Below are 18,064 nucleotides of genomic sequence, written 5' to 3'. Positions count from 1 at the left end.
TGTCTCAACAAACAGTTAAATAATGAAAGCCAGATGTGGTGAAGTACCTGTGTAATCCCATACCTTAGAGTACAGGCAGAAGATCCTGAGTTGAAGCCAGCATGGACTACAGAGTAAGATCCAGTCTAGAAGAGGAGAAAGAGGAAGAGAAGGAATTTGGAAAATAACAAGGACTAAGGAAGAGGCAGAGACATGAATTCTCTTATGCTGTGGGAACATCAATTAGTACAGCATTACAGAAAGCAGTATGGATGTTCTAAAAAAAAAAAAAAAAAAAAAGGTAGTTATTCTACAATGCTACTACTACTAGGTACATATCCAATAGAACTGGAGTCGATATGCATAAGAAACATTGGCATTCTCATGTTTACTTATTTTTATTTACATGTTTGTGTGCGTGCGTGTAAGCATAGGCCATGTGTGCAGATGCCCTCAGAGGCAGTTAGTTAAGAGCATTTGTCTGGAGGACACAACTGTCTTTAACTAGGGCTCCAAGGATCTGATGCCCTCTTCTGGTCTCTGCTAGCACTGCACTTACGCGCACAAAAACAAAAACATACATACATAATTTAAGGGGGGGCTTTTTCAAGAGAAGAGAATATATAGACACAAAGGATTATTCAGCCAGCCTTCAGAACATTAGAATGAAATGGTCACTAGCAGAAAAATGGATGGAACTAAAGGATATTATGTTAAGTTAAATAAGCTGGGTACACAAAGACAAATACTGTATTTTCTTATTTATATGTGGAAACTAAAAAGCTGATCTTAAAGAAATATGGAATAGTGGTTATGAGAGGCTAGGAAAGGTGTGGGGAAGGAGGGATGAAGAAGATGGGTAATGAGTACAGGAGTACACTCCGATAGAAGGAATCATTTCTAAAGATCAAAAGCAAAGTATGATAACTATGGTTGAAAAAAAATTACTAGACAACAGCTAGCCTAGAGGATTTTTAATATTGCTAACTGTCTTAGGGTTTCTATTGCTGTGACGAAACACCATTACCAAAGCAACTTGGGGAGGAAAGGGTTTATTCCGTTCACACTTCCATATCACTATTCACCACCAAAGGAAGTCAGGACAGGAATTCAAGCAGGGCAGGAACCTGGAGGCAGGAGCCGATGCAGAGGCCATGGAGGGGTGCTGCTTACTGGCTTGCTCAGCCTGCTCTCTTATAGAATCCAGGACCACCAGCCTAGGGATGGAACCACCCACAATGGGGTGGGCCTTACCCCATCAATCACTAATTAAGAAAATGTGTAACAGCTGGATCTTATGGAGCATTTTTCTCAATTGAAGTCCCCTCTTTTCAGATAGATAACTCTAGCTTGTATGGCAAGTTGACATAAGACTAGCCAGCACACCAACACAAAGAAGTAATATATTTCTAACATGATAGGTATATCAAATTCTTCTGATCTCATCACTGCACACACTGTATCCATGTTTTGAAATGCTACTTGATACCCCATAAATGTATAGTTACTATGTGTCATTTAAATTTAAATGTATATTTTGGGGCCAGTAAGATAGCTCAATAGCTTGTTGTACAAGCCTAATGACCAGGGTTCTATCCTGGTAACCCATGGTGCAAAGAGAGAATAGACTCCAGAAGGTTGTCCTCTGACCTCCACACATGTGCACCCCTACACCACACACACACACACACACACACACACACACACACACACACACACACACACACATACACACAAACACACATTAATATATTTCTAAAAAATAAATGCTAAACAAAGTCTCGTATTTTATGAAGTTAATGATTGAATCAAGAATAGTGTCATGTTTCAACTAGGTATTCAGTGAAGATGACTGGCCTGAGGATTTGGTTATCAAAGTTAGTAAGTTCAGGGCTCATACCACCCATCCTAAGAAAGAAGGGTTTCAGAGCCTCTTGGTTCCCAAATAAGTTACTTTGGAGTAGTACATATCTAGAAGTTGTTTCCATTTGCAGTCTAGTCATCCAGAGGCAAAGCAAAGGATGTACACTGTGTGGGATCCCTGCACAGCCAGCCAAAACTCTATTGATTGTTTAGCTTTCAGAGCTCTGCAGTTAATCCTGATTTAAGGCACCAATGTGCCCACCATAAGATAATGAGAACACAGAGGCCTCAGGAAGGTTGGTCAGTCTTTAGGTACCCCTAACAGTATTCTTAGCAAGACGAAATATGAATCTGAAGAGTGGAAAGGATCTTAGAGATCACCAATCCAAACCAAAATGAAGACATAATCTTCCACACGTTCCTTCATCCGGATGTAGATGACAACAGAGACTGTCACCTAGGCAATGTTGGGATGGGATAAAGGAAACACTGGATAGAGGAACACCTCTCTGAGTGAATCGGTTTGGGTTCATGCACCCAGGGAGAAACCTCTCCGGGCCCGCGCCGCAGCGGGGAGGAGGGTTAATTTCAGTGACAGCGCGCGGTAGCCGGGACACCCTCAGACTCCGGGACGCGGGCGCCAGCAAAACCCTGTCGGTCCGCCCAGTCCTTGGACCGCCAGCAGCCAGGGGCCTGCGCGTGCACCGTCCACGCGCGCCCCCCGGCTCCGTCCCGCGCAGGCGCCGTGGCTCGCGCGCGCGTCCTGCACGCCGGCTGGCTGCCGCAGCCATCCGCACCCCTTACCCGTGTGCCAGCTCCGCCGCCTCGGCCTCCAGGCTCCCGGCGGCCGCCTCGCGGGGCGCCGCCTCCTCGGCCTCCGCGGAAGCCCCGGCCTCGACCCCGCCGGCCGCCTCCGTCCCCGCCGCCTCCTCTCGCCAGCGCCGCCGCGGCTCCGGCCCGCTCTCGGTCCCCTCCCGGCCGGTCCCGACCGCCCCGCCGCCCGCGGCCGCCCCGAGCCCCGCGCTCAGCCTGCATGAGGCCGCCCGGCGAGATGAGCGCGCGAGCCGCCGCCGCCCAGAGCGCAGGCCCCACCGGAAGCGGCCGAGCACGGGCCCCGGGGATCCCGGTGCGGGCCGGGCCGGGGCGGGGACCGCAGGAGTGGTCTGTAACGAAAGGACGCTATAGAGTCACTTAGGGTGATCGCTCTTAATTCATATGAGTATTTTTGCATAACTGCAAGCCCGAGATGTACAGTGAGGTTTTTGTTTGGTTGGTTGGTCAACTTCCTAATTGAAAGAGGATATGTCATTTTAAAATCAGGATTTAGGAAGGAGGTATGCGTCTAGGGTGAGTCCCACGTGGCAGGTGTGGACAGCAGCAGCTCAAGTGGAGAGAGAGGAGGATGGGAAAATGGAAGGGTGCTTGAAAATCTTGAAAAGAACTAGTAAGCATAATTGCTGTAACTCATATTTATTGAGCGCTTGATTCTCATAGGTACTCATGATACCTTTGTTTTGCAATGAGGTAACAGCCCTAGAGAGGTTTACTCACCTAGCAGGACTTGGCTAGACAGGGTAGCAGGAAAGTTTTAGAAAGGCCTGAGACAGCTGGGAATGTAGCTCAGTGGTAGAGCTACATTTGTCTTTGGCACGGGTGAAAAAGAAAACAAACACAGAAGCCAAGGTTAATTCTGTCTTAGGGAAGCTACATGAAATAATGAAAGCAAGCTGCTGTTGGTGGCACATGTGCCTTTAATCCCAACACTTGGGAGTCAAAGGCAGGTGGATCCCTGAGTTCAAGACCAGTCTGGTCTACAGAATGAGTTTCAGGACTACACAGAAACCCTGTCTCAAAAGACCAAAAAATAAAAAATAGTGAAAGTAAAGGATGAAAATCAGCCTGGCAAAAGAAGTGTCACCTTCATCCCCAGTCTTTCATGACCCTTCCTAATAGCCATATATTGTTTCTAATTGCTCACAGAACTATATATACACAGACAGTACTGAACTCGCAAAGAAGATAATTATATAAACATGATTTCTGCTACAGTGAGCTGAATGCAGTAAGAGGTTCAAGACAAAAGCCAGAAGCAGGCTTTTCATGAGAAGCAGACACCCCAGCTACAGCCTGCTGACTGAACAGGAGCTAATAGGTGGGAAGGAATGGGAAAACCTACGAAGATGAGGGGACCCCTGAAGGTTTGTCAACTTGAGAGATACACAGTCTTTAAAATGGCTGTCCCTTGCAGATGACTTAAAGCTCACCAGTCACCGCACACTGTAGATCCCTTCATCAGAACTCAGCAGGCCTACGATGTAAACTACTGCACTTGGGTGTGGAACCCAGATTGAAAACACAAAGGTTAGGATGGAGAAAGAGCTCAGTTGGGAAAGTGCTGAGCTCAAATCCTCAGCACCAACATGAAAAGCCTGGCTGTGTGCCCCGAGGTGAGGACAGGCAAATACCTGGTGCTCGTTGGCCAGCCACAGGTTCTGTGACTGTCCCTCTTAGTTTCTTGTTGCTGTCATAAACACCATGAGCAAAAGCAACTTGGGAAGGAAAGAGTTTCTTTCATCTTCCGATTTACAGTCCATCACTTCAGGAAGCCACGGAAGGAACTCAAGGCAGGAGTTTGAAGTAGAAACCACAGAGAAATGCTGCTTTCTGATTCATTTCCAGGCTCAATTTCAGAGGCCTTTTTAAAAACCGTTTTATTGGCCAGGTGGTGGTGACTTGTGCCTTTAATCTCAGCACTCGAGATTAAAGTGAGTTTTTTTTTTTTTTTAAGATTTATTTATTTACTTATTATACAGGAGAGGGTGCCAGATCTCATTACAGATGGTTGTGAGCCACCATGTGGTTGCTGGGAATTGAATTCAGGACCTCTGGAAGAGCAGTCGGTGCTCTTAACCTCTGAGCCATCTCTCCGGCCCTAAAGTGAGTTTTACCAAGCAGGAGGATCTCTGTGAGTTCCAGGACAGGCTCCAAAGCTACAGAGAAATTCTGTGACAGGGAGAGAAAACAAAAACAAAAAACAAACAAAAAACCTTTTATGTGTATGAGTGTTTTGCGTGCGTGTATTATGTGCATCACGTGAGTCCCTGGTACCCACAGTCACTCACCAGAAGACTGCTTTGGGTCCCTGGAACTGTACTGGTGTGAGTCATTGAGTCACCAGGTGGGTGCTGATAACCAAACGTTGGCCCACTGCAAGAGCAACAAGTGCTCTTAACCGCTGAGCCATCTCTCCAGCCCCTCAGCTACGTTCTGTTTCCTATGCAGCCCAGCCCCACATGCCTAAGGATTGTACTGCTCACAGTGGGCTGGCCTTGGCCTCCCACATCCACCAGCAATCTAGAAAATGCCCTCACAGACAGGACCTAAGGCCAATCTAATAAAGGCCATTCTTCAGTTCAGGATCCCCTGCCATGGTGTGATAACAACCAAGATTACCCATCATAGTGAGAGACCCTGTCTGAAAACCATGAACAAAATGATCTTCTATAATTGCTTAATACGTAAGCCTTCTGGATAAGTATCTAGAGACAAAGGAACAAAATGAGTTCAAGTCAACAGTGTCTTTGTAACCTACATTTGCCTTTATTGTGGCCACGTTTACTTGTAAATACGTTTTAATTTTTCGTAGAATTTGACTTATTTTACATTAGTCATTTCATCAAGTACATGCTGACAAGTTTATCTGCATTCTCCTGATAAAAAGCTTAGTTCCTTTCCATTTTAAAATTACAAACTGCAGTTTAATAAGATTTCCTATATATGCAAATAAGTTTGTAATCATTTGTTTACAATATTTTTTTCAAAATGTTCTTTGAAAAAACAAAAAAGGTGGAGCATGATGAGTGATTGAGGAAGACCCCCCAAAATCAACCGCTGGCCTCCATACTTACCCCCACATAAACATTCACACTCAAACATACATAGACTGCACCACACACAAAAGAAAACACAAACATTAAATAATTTTATGGTCATACAGCTAGTAATTAATGGCATGGTTCAAACCCAGGGTTGTCTAGCTTCAAAGTCTGCATATGCTCTTGAGAAATCAGTCTGTAAAAGAGATTGAAGTTCCAGTCAGAGACATAAATCACTAGGAAAGTTCAGGCCATACTTGTCAGGGTGTGACTGGAGATGAGAGCCAAGAAGACAGCTGGGAAATGGGAAATTTAGAATCTTACATCCAAATGTAAATGGAGAAGTCAGGATCCAAGAAGTAGTGGTGATGCCCACATTTATTGCTTGAATGGACAGTTAGTTAGCTGTGCCATTAATAAAGAGAGAATCAAGAGTTGGGGAGAAGGATGCATCAGGGTAGGCCCACCCAAATCACAGTATTTTAACATATATAAAAAACTTCACCCTCATTACCCTCTCATGTACCCTAGTAATAATAGTATTTTTAACATTTAATTCTGTATTTTTGTTATCTCTTTGCCATAACAGTTAACATTTTGTCAGTTAGTGTAATGGATCTGCAGGCAGCAGAGGAGTCTGTGTGCCACACACCTAGAGTAGCTTAAGCATAGGAGACTTCAGAACCCACCCCCACAGTGACCCACCTCCTCCAGCAAGGGCACACCTACTCCAACAAAGCCACACCTTCTAATAATACCACTCCCTATGGGGGCCATTTTCTTTCAAACTACCACAAGCATTATGCAGATTTTTACTCACTAGAAATTGGCAAATTTCTTCAAAGCAAGGCTTATACACAGGGGAGTGAGCAATCTGTGTTCTTTTGGCCTACTATAGCAAAATACCATGAACTGGGGAGCTCACAAACAAATCTGTTCCTCACAGTTCTGAAGCTGTCAAGTCCAAGAGCAGGGTATGGGCCAATTTACTGTCTGGTGAGGGCCCATGCGTCTGCTCACCACACTTCTTGTCTCCTCACATAGTGAAGGATGGTAATTTGTTACGTGTCTTCCTCCCTCTCTCTCGCTCTCACTCTCTCTAAAATTCTGGTTTTATACTCTGATTTGTTGTTGTTGTTACTGTTTTCATTTTTCATCAATGAGAGCTGATATCAGTAAATTACAAATAAGCAAATACTTTTGATTCCTACCTCCAGCTAACAAAAACACATAATGTAGCATTTTTATTAGATAAGACTTGATTTTTACATCTCAACAAGCATGCCATAGAACACTTGAACAAAACATCCTAACAAAAACCATTACTAGAGGAAGTATAATAAGTACCTTTTATTTAAATAAATGCTTCAGTAAGAAATGGAGAATTCCTTGCTTTTACTTATTTATTTCAAATATACATAAAATGCCTTCATAATATGCACAGCCTTTAATCAAGTAAATATACTTCTAGAAATTTCCCTTAAGAAAATGAGCAAGAATGTATATAAAGGTTTATTTCAAAATAGTCACTGTGGCCTTACATTTTTTAACTCAAAGTACTTTAAATATGCATTTTCCCCCTCTATTGAAAACATATTTATTTTTCTTATATGATATATCCTCCCTCTATTCCACCCAGTTCCTCCCATCATCCCTCCCATCTGGATCTACCCCCTTTCTGTCTCATTAGAAAACAGGCATCTAAGGGATAATAATATCAGATAGAACAAAAATTAACACATCAGAATAGAAACAAAACAGACAAACAGAAGAAAAGGAGTTCAAGAAAAGGCACAAGAAATGGACACAGAGACCCACTCATTTGCACACTCAGGAATACCATAAAAACACTAAGCTAGAAGCCATAATGCAAAGGACTTATGGGGTAAAAAGAGAGAAAAATTTAAAATAAATATAAATGAAATAAAAATAGAAGGTAAGATAATAATTTAAAAAAACATGACATTATCAGACAAAGAACCTCCAAAGATGCCACTAAGTCCATTTTCTGTTGGCCATCTATGGCTGGGCATGGGGCCTGCACTTAAGACTAATTTGTTTCCCTTGGAGGAAACTAAACTTTCATTTGCAAGTGCCTATTAATTAGAGATAGCTTCTGGGTTAGGAATGGGGACGTGTGTCCACTTCTCCTTTCAGCTCTTGGACCCCATCTGGCACAGACTCGTGCAGGCCCTCTGCATGCTGCCTCAGTCTCTGGGTTCTTGTGTCATCAATCCTGTTGATTTAGAGGGTCTTGTTTCCTTAGTGACTTCATCCCCTCTGGCTCTACACTCTTCCCAGACCTCTGACGCCCTGAGGGGAGGAATTTGATGGAAACACTCCATTTATGGCTTAGTGTTTATAAGGTCTCTCACTCCCAGCATATTGTCTGGCTGTGGGTCTCTAAAAAGAGGAAACTCAAATGGCTGAGAAACACTTAAAGTTTAACATCCTTAGCCATCAGGGAAGTGCAAATCAAAAGTACTTTGAGATCTCATCCTACACCCGTCAGAATGGCTAAGATCAGTAAAACAAATGACAGCTCATGCTGGCAAAGATGTGGAGTAAGGGAAGCATGCACCTATTGCTGCCCTATTTTTTTTTTATTTTGTTTTTCAAGACAGGGTTTCTCTGTGTAGCCTTGGCTGCTCTGTAACTTACTCGATAATTCAGGCTGGCCTCAAACTCACAGAGATCTACCTGCTTCTGCCTCCAGAGTGCTGGGATTAAAGATGTGCACAACCACTGCCTGACTACTGTCCTATGTATAATAGCCAGAAACTGGAAACAACCTACATGTCCCTCAACAGATGAATGGATAAATAAAATGTGTTACATTTACACAATGGAATATTACTAAGCCGTTAAAAATGAAATCACAAAATTCACAGAAATGTACAGAAATAGAAAAAAAAAATCCTGAGTGAGGTAACCCAGACCCAGAAAGACAAATATGGTGTATATTTGCTTATATGTGTACATTGGCTGTTAAGTCAATGATAACGAAGCTACACTCCATAGAACCACAGAGGTTAGGTATAAAGTAAGGGATTGGAGCAGGAGAGGACAGATAGATCTACCTAGGGAAGGGAAGTAGAAGAGATAGCTATGGATGGATTGATGTGGGAGGGGCTAGAATGGGAGGATCAAGTAAGGAGGAGGAGGGGGATGAGGAAGGGAATGTGAAAAGAGACAGCTAAAATTAAGGGCCATTTGAATGGTAGTATGGAAAACTAATACAGTAGAAACTTCATAAAACATATGCATTATGAAAGCAATATAAATAGATTTGCCAAATAATGGGGGAGACAGAACCCCAGCCAGACATCTTTTGTTACTAAATGAAGCTTCCAGTATCTGGAATGGGTTGCACCTAATTGAATTGTTGGACAAAGGGGTTCCATGAAAAAAAAAAAACAAAACCCTAAACAACCTAAACTATTGCCAAGACAAAAGGTTGCTCTCCACAAACTGATGACAAGGCATGATTGCTGAAGACAATACCTACACAACTCATTAAACACGGAGGAGTCGAGCTGGTATCTACAGAGAGACCTCACCCCTGCATGCTAGTGTCTTTGGTACAAGCAGGTACTCTGCATGCTACCAAAGGAAAAATGTAGACACCAACCCAGCCACAACCTTTGATCTACAATGTGTCCTGCCTGCAGGATAGGCTAGTACAATGGTGGCACAAGGCCTCTGGGAGTAACCAACCAACACCTGATTTGACTGAAGGCCTATTCCATGAGATGGAACCTGTTAACTGACACAGTTTTGATGACCGAGAACCAGCGGCTACTATGGTAAAAACCAAGCACTACTGTTCTGTTAAAATAACATAGAAATAAAATGACTCCTGACATCATTCTGTTGTACCATAGATGAATGCTTTGTTCAGCCATCATTCGAGAAGCTGCCTCCTCACAGCCCTTACTTAAAATAGTTATCTGTCATTTTTTTTTTTTTTTTTTTTTTTTTTTTTGGTTTTTCGAGACAGGGTTTCCCTGTGTAACTTTGCACCTTTCCTGGAACTCACTTGGTAGCCCAGGCTGGCCTCAAACTCACAGAGATCCACCTGGCTCTGCTTCCCGAGTGCTGGGATCAAAGGTGTGCGCCACCACCGCCTGGTTGTCAAATTTATATACACAGCTCAACCACATTTCTTTATTGGAAACATCAGTATCCCACGTCACAGAGGATTGCTACAAGTTCTAAGCCAACCTAGTCTTCATAATGAGTTCCAGGACAACCAGGATCAGAGTGAGACCTTGAGGTTTTTTATCTTTAAATGTGTTCGGGCATTTTGCCTTCATGCATTGCCTGAAGGGGCCAGAAGAGGGCAACAGATCCCCTGGAACTGGATCCAGGTGGTTTTTAGCCACCATGTGAGTACTGGGAATCCAATCCAGATCCTCTGAAAGAGCAGCCAGTGCTCTTAACAGTGGAGACATCTCTCCAGCCCAAAGTGTTATATTAAAAACAAGAGAGAGAACAAGTAGTATAGCCAGGCATTTAGTGCATGTCTATAATCTCAACATTAGGAATTCTTATTCTAGCCTGGGTTACATGTCAAGATCCTATCTCAAAACAAACAAACAAAAATTACTAAGAATAATTATTATGCCTATTTTCAGACAAGACTTGTTTTTGGAAAGTGATTGCAAACATTTATTTAACATTTTGCTCCCGACACTATTTCATGCAATTGACATACATCAGGGGAGTGGTGGTTAGCTGTTTTTGTTTGTTTGTTGTTTTCAGACAGTGTCTCTGTACATAGCTTCAGCTGTATGAGAACTCACTGTGTAGTATGTAGATCAGGCTGGCCTTGAACTCACAAAAATCAACTGCCTCTGCCTCCTGAGTGCTAGGATTAAAGTCAGACACCTGGCTTTGAAGATCTTTTAATCAAGGTAGTGACCATGCTTATCTCACGGAGTTTTTTGTTTTTGTTGTTGTGTTGTATGATCTGGGGGTTAACAATGGGGCCTCCAACACACCCTGTGTCACCGAACTACAGTATCTTCGGCTCTTTATTTTGAGAGAGTTAATCTTGACTGTCAACTTGGTAGAATTTAGAATCACTATGGAAAAAAGTTTGTGGACATGTCCATTGGGAATTATCTAGATTAAGTTCATTGAGGTGAGAAGCCTCACACTGAATGTGGGCAGCACCATTTGCATGTGCTGGGGTCCCAGACTAAATAGAGAAGCAAGATGTGGACCGGTATGCATGCTCTCTGCTTCCTGATTGTGGAGAGCACGAGACCGGCCACCTCCTGATTCTATGTTCCCCCACGCTGGGTTGGGCTCCCTGAAACTGTGGCACAGAACAAACCGTCCCTTCCTTAAGTTGTTTTGTCGGGCATTTCCCTGCAGCGATGAGACAAGGAATAATACTAACCCAGTGTCTCATTCATTTGTCCAGGCTGGCCTTGAACGCAAAATTCTCCAAACAGCTGCCTCCCAAGTAGCTGGAATTATATCCTAGCCACCAGGATGGGCCCCTCTATGGTTCTGATGCACAGAGAAAGTGTCAGCAGTGAGGAAAAGGCCACACAAGACCCTCCTGCATTGCAAGGAGCTAAACACCTTTTGTCTGTATAGAAGGAAGGGGGATTTCTGATATTGCTTTTTCTTGATAATCCTAGCTTTAATGTATGCCATTGTGTCAGTTTAAAAACCAGTTTTTCCTTAGGGAACTCCTAAGATACCAAAACAAAGTGTCAGTCACACAGGGAGAGCCTTAAGAAAATAAGCTTACCTTTTTGTGTAATTTTAGTATGTTTGACCTATTTTGTTTATTTTTTTATTTAATATTTTTTGAGAATTTCACACATACATACAATCTATATCCTCCCAACTTGGTGATCTCTTTTTTTTTAAGAGTCCACAGACTGCAGTTCACGCCGCCCACGCACCGATGGCGCCATCCGCTGTAGCATAATTGACCATGCAGTGGCCATTCCTTTAAAGAAAACTGACTCTCCCCTAGAAGATGTCAACTGGCAATAGCTTTTCAGTTAGGAGTAGGAGCTCAGGAGCCCCCTCCTATCTCCAGGCTGGAATGTTAACTGGCTTGATCTTGCACTGCTCTGAGTTCAAGAGTCTTGCAAGTTCAAGAGACACTGTTCTGGACTGGGCCACCCGTCAGCCCCCAACACACACACACACACACACACACACACACACACACACACACACACACACACACCTCTGGCTCTTAGACTCTTTCTCCCCCTCTCAGTTCTATTTTTATAAAAGGAAATCCATTCATTATGTAGTCATTTTCAAAAGGTGGAGTAGCAACACAGTGTCCCTTGTTGAGATGCAAACTCTTAAGCCTCCCTGCAGCCAGAAGTGTAAGAGTGAGGCCCAGTGATCTGTGAAAGTAAGCTTGCTGGTGACTGTGATGTGTATTCGTGTGGGAGAATCACTGTCATCAGGTCATATTGGAGGTCATATTCATTTAAACCTCACAGGAAGGCTTCATAAGTCCTGCCCAAGACCACGAGCTTACAGCTTCTCTACACTTAGAGAAGAAAATATTATTATAGTTCTTTCTTTCTTTTTTCTTTCTTTCTTTCTTTAATTTAAATGGATCTCATTATGTAGCCTCAGCTAGCCTGGAGCTCCCTATATAGACCAGGCTAGCCTTGACCTACCTGCCTCTGCATCCCAAGTGCTGGGATTAAAGTATTGTGTGTGATGATAAATATAAAGGAAGGCAAAGTGGGTACCTTTCAGCAGGCCCTGCCAAGGTATGTCACTAAGCAATCACTCCACATGCACAGACTTAGTGCAAGAGGTTTATTGGGGGGACAGGGGGCAGCTGTGTTGAAGTTGAGACATGAGAGAGGCAGCCTCCCCTCGGGATACTCTTGTGGGGCCTCTGCTCCAGTCCTAAGGGATTTGACTCCCTCTTCCCGACTTCAATTGGCGTTGCATACAGGCATGAACATGGTCCACAGACAAGCATGCAGACATAGTCAGTAGCAGTTTCCTCTCACTCTTCTCCTCCTGGTCCCTCTTTTGTGTGTTTCACAATGCCTTCCAACCACCACAGCCCGGAACAGCTTGCCAAGATGCATTCTTGTCTCCTTGGAACTAAACCCAGGCTCATGTGTCAGTCCTAATCTTACCAGGTTTATCAGCTTTGCTTGACGCAGTGTATCTCTGCCTCCTTAAGACATTTTCTTCCTGTTGCCTACAGAAAAAGATACTTTCATTAGGACCACAAAGATAAATACATAACCCATGCTTTTACATCCATTGGGAAGAGTTCGCTAACTGCCAAGGAATTCTTCTGGACTTTCAGATTTTCCCATAAACCTAATTGCAGCAGTACTTCCAAAGCTTTTTAATGACATGGCACACATAGAAAAATGATATATTCCCCAAAGTCTGGGAATACTACACAAGACAGAAGGGAAGGGAATCCCCAACCCCACCCCAGGACTGGGAGACAAGCTACACACAGGAATCCAGTGGCTCCGGTTTGGTCCTCAAGCATACACTGTCTCACCAGCTTTCCTGTCCCACAGTGACAGTGTGATCATTTAATATCCTCGGGAATAGACCTTTCTGTCCCAAGAATTTGGCCTGAAGAAGGCTCAGCTTTCTTCCTGGATGCTCTTTAAAGTTGAACAAGATTAAGTCCTCAATACATGCACTCTTTGATGCTCCAAGGCATCCAAGGCATCTAGCATGCTGGCAAACAGTATTTTTTAAGTGTTGGTTAAAAACCTGCTGCAGATAATGTGATCACTTCAGAGACAACAAGAAGCCATCTCTTTTTTCCCCCCTGATTTTTAAAAATTAATTAATTAATTGTTTTTCCCAGCCCGTCAGTTTCTCCTCCCTCCCTCCTCTCCTTCCAGTCCCCCTCTCCATCCCTCCCAACCCCCTCCACTATGAGAAGCCATGTCTTAACTGAAATGAGCTTTTGAATTGAAACAGCACTTCTTCTCTATGAATTAAAAGAAGTTAGGCCGGGCGGTGGTGGCGCATGCCTTTAATTCCAGAACTCAGGAGGCAGAGCCAGGTGGATCTTTGTGAGTTCGAGGTCAGCCAGGTCTGCAGAGCAAGATCCAGAACAGGCACCAAAACTACACAGAGAAACCCTGTCTCAACAACAACAACAAAGTTAGATGTGTGTTACTTTAAAAGAGCCGTCTTTTTTAAAAAAAGACATGTCAAAACTTTGTTTCTTCACACATTCCTTCAATAGTTCTTGACTTTTAACCCTTTGTGAGCAGGCGTGTTTTAAGCCTGCCGCCTCTGGGCACTACCTCCAAAGTTCATTTCAGGTTTCTGTCCTCTGCATTGAAGCCTATCAAACCCACACCCCACCTCTACCCTATCCCCCCACCCCCACCCCCAGTCCCACCCTTCATCCCTACCCTACCATCCCTCACCCCGACTCTCCACCCTCCCCGTCTCCCAGCCTTTTAAGCAATTCTATCCTTTTCTTTCTCCTTCCTTCCTCTTCTCAACCCCTCTCTAAAAATTTGCCACAAGAGGGCAGCAGTTTCACACAAATGCATGATACTCAGGCAGTGAGGCTCATTAAAATACAAACAATAATACACTAGAAAAATAAGAGGACACAAAGTTGGGTGGATAGGGAAGAGGAATATATCCAGAAGGGGTTGTGGAAGGGAGTGAATATGATCAAAACACATCATATGAAATTCTCAAAGAACTAATACATTTTTAAAAGAATGTATCATGCCCTGATAAAAATGTTACTGAAAGTCTAGAGATTTCTGTGGAAGAAGAATAATTTCAGTAGGAGGAGAGGAGTGAGGGAGGGCATTGGGACATGAAGATGACCAAACATTTTTTTACATGTATGAAAATACCAGAGAATTCATTGAAAAATATTAATTGCAAATTTTTATAACTAAAACCCAATACTTGTTCATTTGGTACAAGAATTTTGCAATGATAAAAACATATACATCTATTACTATATTGTTATCCATTGCAATGTATATACACACACACATACATACATACATACATATATAGTTGTCCAAATTTATTTCGCCTTTTACCTTATACTTAACTATTTCAACACTCTCAATAGTAACAATAGTTTGATAATAAATTAAGTCATTTTCTAAGAAAAATAAAAAAGGTTCAACAATCCAGCATCTTGCTCTGCATATAATTCATTTTGCATTTTTTTTTTTTTTTTTTTTTTTTTTGGTTTTTCGAGACAGGGTTTCTCTGTGTAGCTCTGCGCCTTTTCCTGGAACTCACTTGGTAGCCCAGGCTGGCCTCAAACTCACAGAGATCCACCTGCCTCTGCCTCCCGAGTGCTGGGATTAAAGGCGTGCGCCACCACCGCCTGGCTATAATTCATATTCTATTCACAATGATGAATCCCGAAGGGAAAAGAAAATCATGCAGAAATGTGATGAGTGGAGCTGACCTGTTGATATCTCTTCCAGGTACTGGCGGAGAAGAGAGGAAGCAGGACAGAGAGCAGCTCCAAACCTCAGACTAAATCCCAATGTAACTTCTTGAACCAGGATGGAGGGGGAATCTTACCACAATGAAACCACAGTCAACGACACCCCAGTAGATCACCAGGCTTTGGAACGCCATGGGCTATGGGAAGTCATCACTATTGCAAGTGTGACAGCTGTGGTCAGCCTGATGACCATTGTGGGCAATGTCTTGGTCATGATCTCCTTCAAAGTCAACAGTCAGCTCAAGACAGTTAACAACTATTACCTGCTCAGCTTGGCCTGTGCAGACCTCATCATTGGAATCTTCTCCATGAACCTCTACACGACCTACATCCTCATGGGACGCTGGGTCCTCGGGAGTCTGGCTTGTGACCTTTGGCTTGCGTTAGACTATGTTGCCAGCAACGCTTCGGTCATGAACCTTCTGGTGATTAGCTTTGACCGTTACTTTTCCATCACAAGACCACTGACATACCGGGCCAAGCGTACCCCAAAGCGGGCTGGCATCATGATTGGCTTGGCCTGGCTGATCTCCTTCATCCTCTGGGCACCAGCAATTCTTTGCTGGCAGTACTTGGTTGGGAAGCGGACAGTACCACCTGATGAGTGCCAGATCCAATTCCTCTCCGAGCCCACCATTACTTTCGGCACGGCCATCGCCGCCTTCTACATCCCTGTCTCTGTCATGACCATACTCTACTGCCGGATCTACCGTGAAACAGAGAAGCGAACCAAGGACCTGGCTGACCTCCAGGGTTCTGATTCTGTGGTAGAAGCCAAGAAGAGAAAGCCGGCTCACAGGACCCTGCTCAGATCTTTCTTTAGCTGCCCTAGACCCAGCCTGGCCCAAAGGGAAAGGGATCAGGCCTCCTGGTCATCTTCCCGCAGAAGAACCTCAACAACAGGAAAGCCAGACCAGGCCACTGGCCTAAGTGTTGACTGGGACAAGACTGAGCAAGTCACTACCTGTAGCAGCTACCCCTCCTCAGAGGATGAGGCCAAGCCCACCACTGACCCTGTCTTTCAAGTGGTCTACAAGAATCAGGCTAAGGAAAGCCCGAGGAAGGAATTCAACACCGAAGAGACGAAGGAAACTTTCGTGACCGCTCAGACTGAAAACAGTGACTATGACACTCCCAAATACTTCCTGTCTCCGGCTGCTGCTCACAGACTCAAGAGTCAGAAGTGTGTTGCCTATAAGTTCCAATTGGTGGTAAAAGCTGACGGGACCCAGGAGACTAACAATGGCTGTCGCAAGGTGAAAATCATGCCCTGTACCTTCCCGGTGTCCAAGGACCCTTCAACAAGAGGCCTGGACCCCAGCCTCAGCCATCAAATGACCAAGCGAAAGAGAATGGTCCTAATCAAAGAGAGAAAAGCAGCCCAGACCTTGAGTGCCATTCTCTTGGCCTTCATCATCACATGGACCCCTTACAACATCATGGTCCTGGTTTCCACCTTCTGTGACAAGTGTGTCCCTGTCACCCTGTGGCACTTGGGTTACTGGTTGTGCTATGTCAACAGCACTATCAACCCCATCTGCTATGCTCTCTGCAACAGAACCTTCAGGAAGACCTTTAAGATGCTGCTTCTCTGCAGATGGAAAAAGAAAAGAGTGGAAGAGAAATTGTATTGGCAAGGGAACAGCAAGCTACCCTGAAAAGTCAGTAACTTCCCTGGAAAGAATAATGGCCACAGTCTGGTTTGCTTGTTTTGAAGAACATCATCTGCCATTCCGAGCCCCCAAAGACTTGTCCAGGCTCAAGGTCTGTTGTCAAAACAAAGCGTCACGCACACAGCCACTGCTGCCATGTGAAGTGAGTCTTGTCTATTACCAAGGCCACCTGGTGCCACTAGCGTTTGCTGGTGAAGCAGAAAGACAGACTCAGGGTCCTTCTCTGGAAATACACTTGAGTCATTGCGGACAATGACTTTGGGAACTGTTCTGTGAAGAACAGTTGGGGCCAGACTGGAAATCTTCCCCTGGGGCATTCTGTCATAGGGCATTGTGCAATCTGTATGTGTCTATATGAAACTGTGTTAGACCAGTGAAAATCAAGGAGAATGTAAGCCCCTGTCACCTCTGGATAAGCGTGGTATTCAACTGGCTTCTAAGAATATCACCCTTCGTAATTTAATCAGCATTTATTATGCAGCTATCATGTGCTTTGTACTGTGGCATGTTTTTCTGTTCATATGCCGAATGATGTTCTTACTCTCCCTTTCCTAACTGTGACAACTCCCATGCCCAGTGAAACCATGGTGATTCCCACAGACCATCCGTCTCTCAGAACCCTGAGTCAAGAAAAGTGCTGACGTTGGCACACTTGCATGCTTGGTTTCCTAGAGGGGCTTCTGTTCTGCTACTAATGATGATCGAGTTTCCAGACAGTTATTTTCATGTTTTACCAATGAGGTAACTCTTTCTCTAAACAAATATTGTGTCTCATTTTTGGTGCCCATTTGGAGTCATTTATGAAGTATGCTGTGTTCTCAGCAGAAACTGATTGTATAACAGCCCTATCTAGTAAGGATTCTCTCCAGGATATTGAATGCTGGGTCTTTTATGTTGTTTTTAGGAGAACTGCTTTCTAATCTCCTCTCAGGACAAATCAGACACAAAACGTGTAAAAACAAATATGATTCCTACCATGCTTTCAATTTTCCTTAAGAGTCTTTGAAGTTCCCAATCCTCCTCATCCAGACCCAGACATGCGCAGATCACTGTCTTGTGTAGGGAAAGAAGTGCTGCTTGGGCAAAAGGAGGGGAGTGTTCTTCCTTCCTTCCTTCCTTCCTTCCTTCCTTCCTTCCTTCCTTCCTTCCTTCCTTCCTTCCTTCCTCCCTCCCTCCCTCTCTCTCTTTTT

General features: G+C 44.0%; 2 protein-coding genes across 2 annotated transcripts in view; one reads left to right on the top strand and one right to left on the bottom strand.

Moving 5' to 3' along the window:
• The window catches only part of Aven (apoptosis and caspase activation inhibitor), a 137,226-nt gene extending 134,334 nt beyond the window's left edge, over window positions 1-2,892 (bottom strand). The window contains exon 1 of the mRNA XM_076570298.1: window positions 2,647-2,892. Within this exon, the coding sequence (XP_076426413.1) occupies window positions 2,647-2,877 (231 nt within the window). The 5' untranslated portion in view covers window positions 2,878-2,892. The remainder of the gene's footprint in view (window positions 1-2,646) is intronic.
• Window positions 1-17,337, top strand: part of Chrm5 (cholinergic receptor muscarinic 5) — a 63,932-nt gene extending 46,595 nt beyond the window's left edge. The window contains exon 2 of the mRNA XM_006992660.4: window positions 15,179-17,337. Coding sequence (XP_006992722.3) covers window positions 15,261-16,859 — 1,599 coding nt within the window. The 5' untranslated portion in view covers window positions 15,179-15,260 and the 3' untranslated portion in view covers window positions 16,860-17,337. The remainder of the gene's footprint in view (window positions 1-15,178) is intronic.
• The last annotated feature ends 727 nt before the right edge of the window (window positions 17,338-18,064 follow it).

The sequence above is a fragment of the Peromyscus maniculatus genome, chromosome 4 (genome assembly GCF_049852395.1).
Source record: "Peromyscus maniculatus bairdii isolate BWxNUB_F1_BW_parent chromosome 4, HU_Pman_BW_mat_3.1, whole genome shotgun sequence".
Classification (NCBI taxonomy): Eukaryota; Metazoa; Chordata; class Mammalia; order Rodentia; family Cricetidae; genus Peromyscus; species Peromyscus maniculatus.
This window is presented reverse-complemented; position numbering and strand designations above follow the sequence as displayed.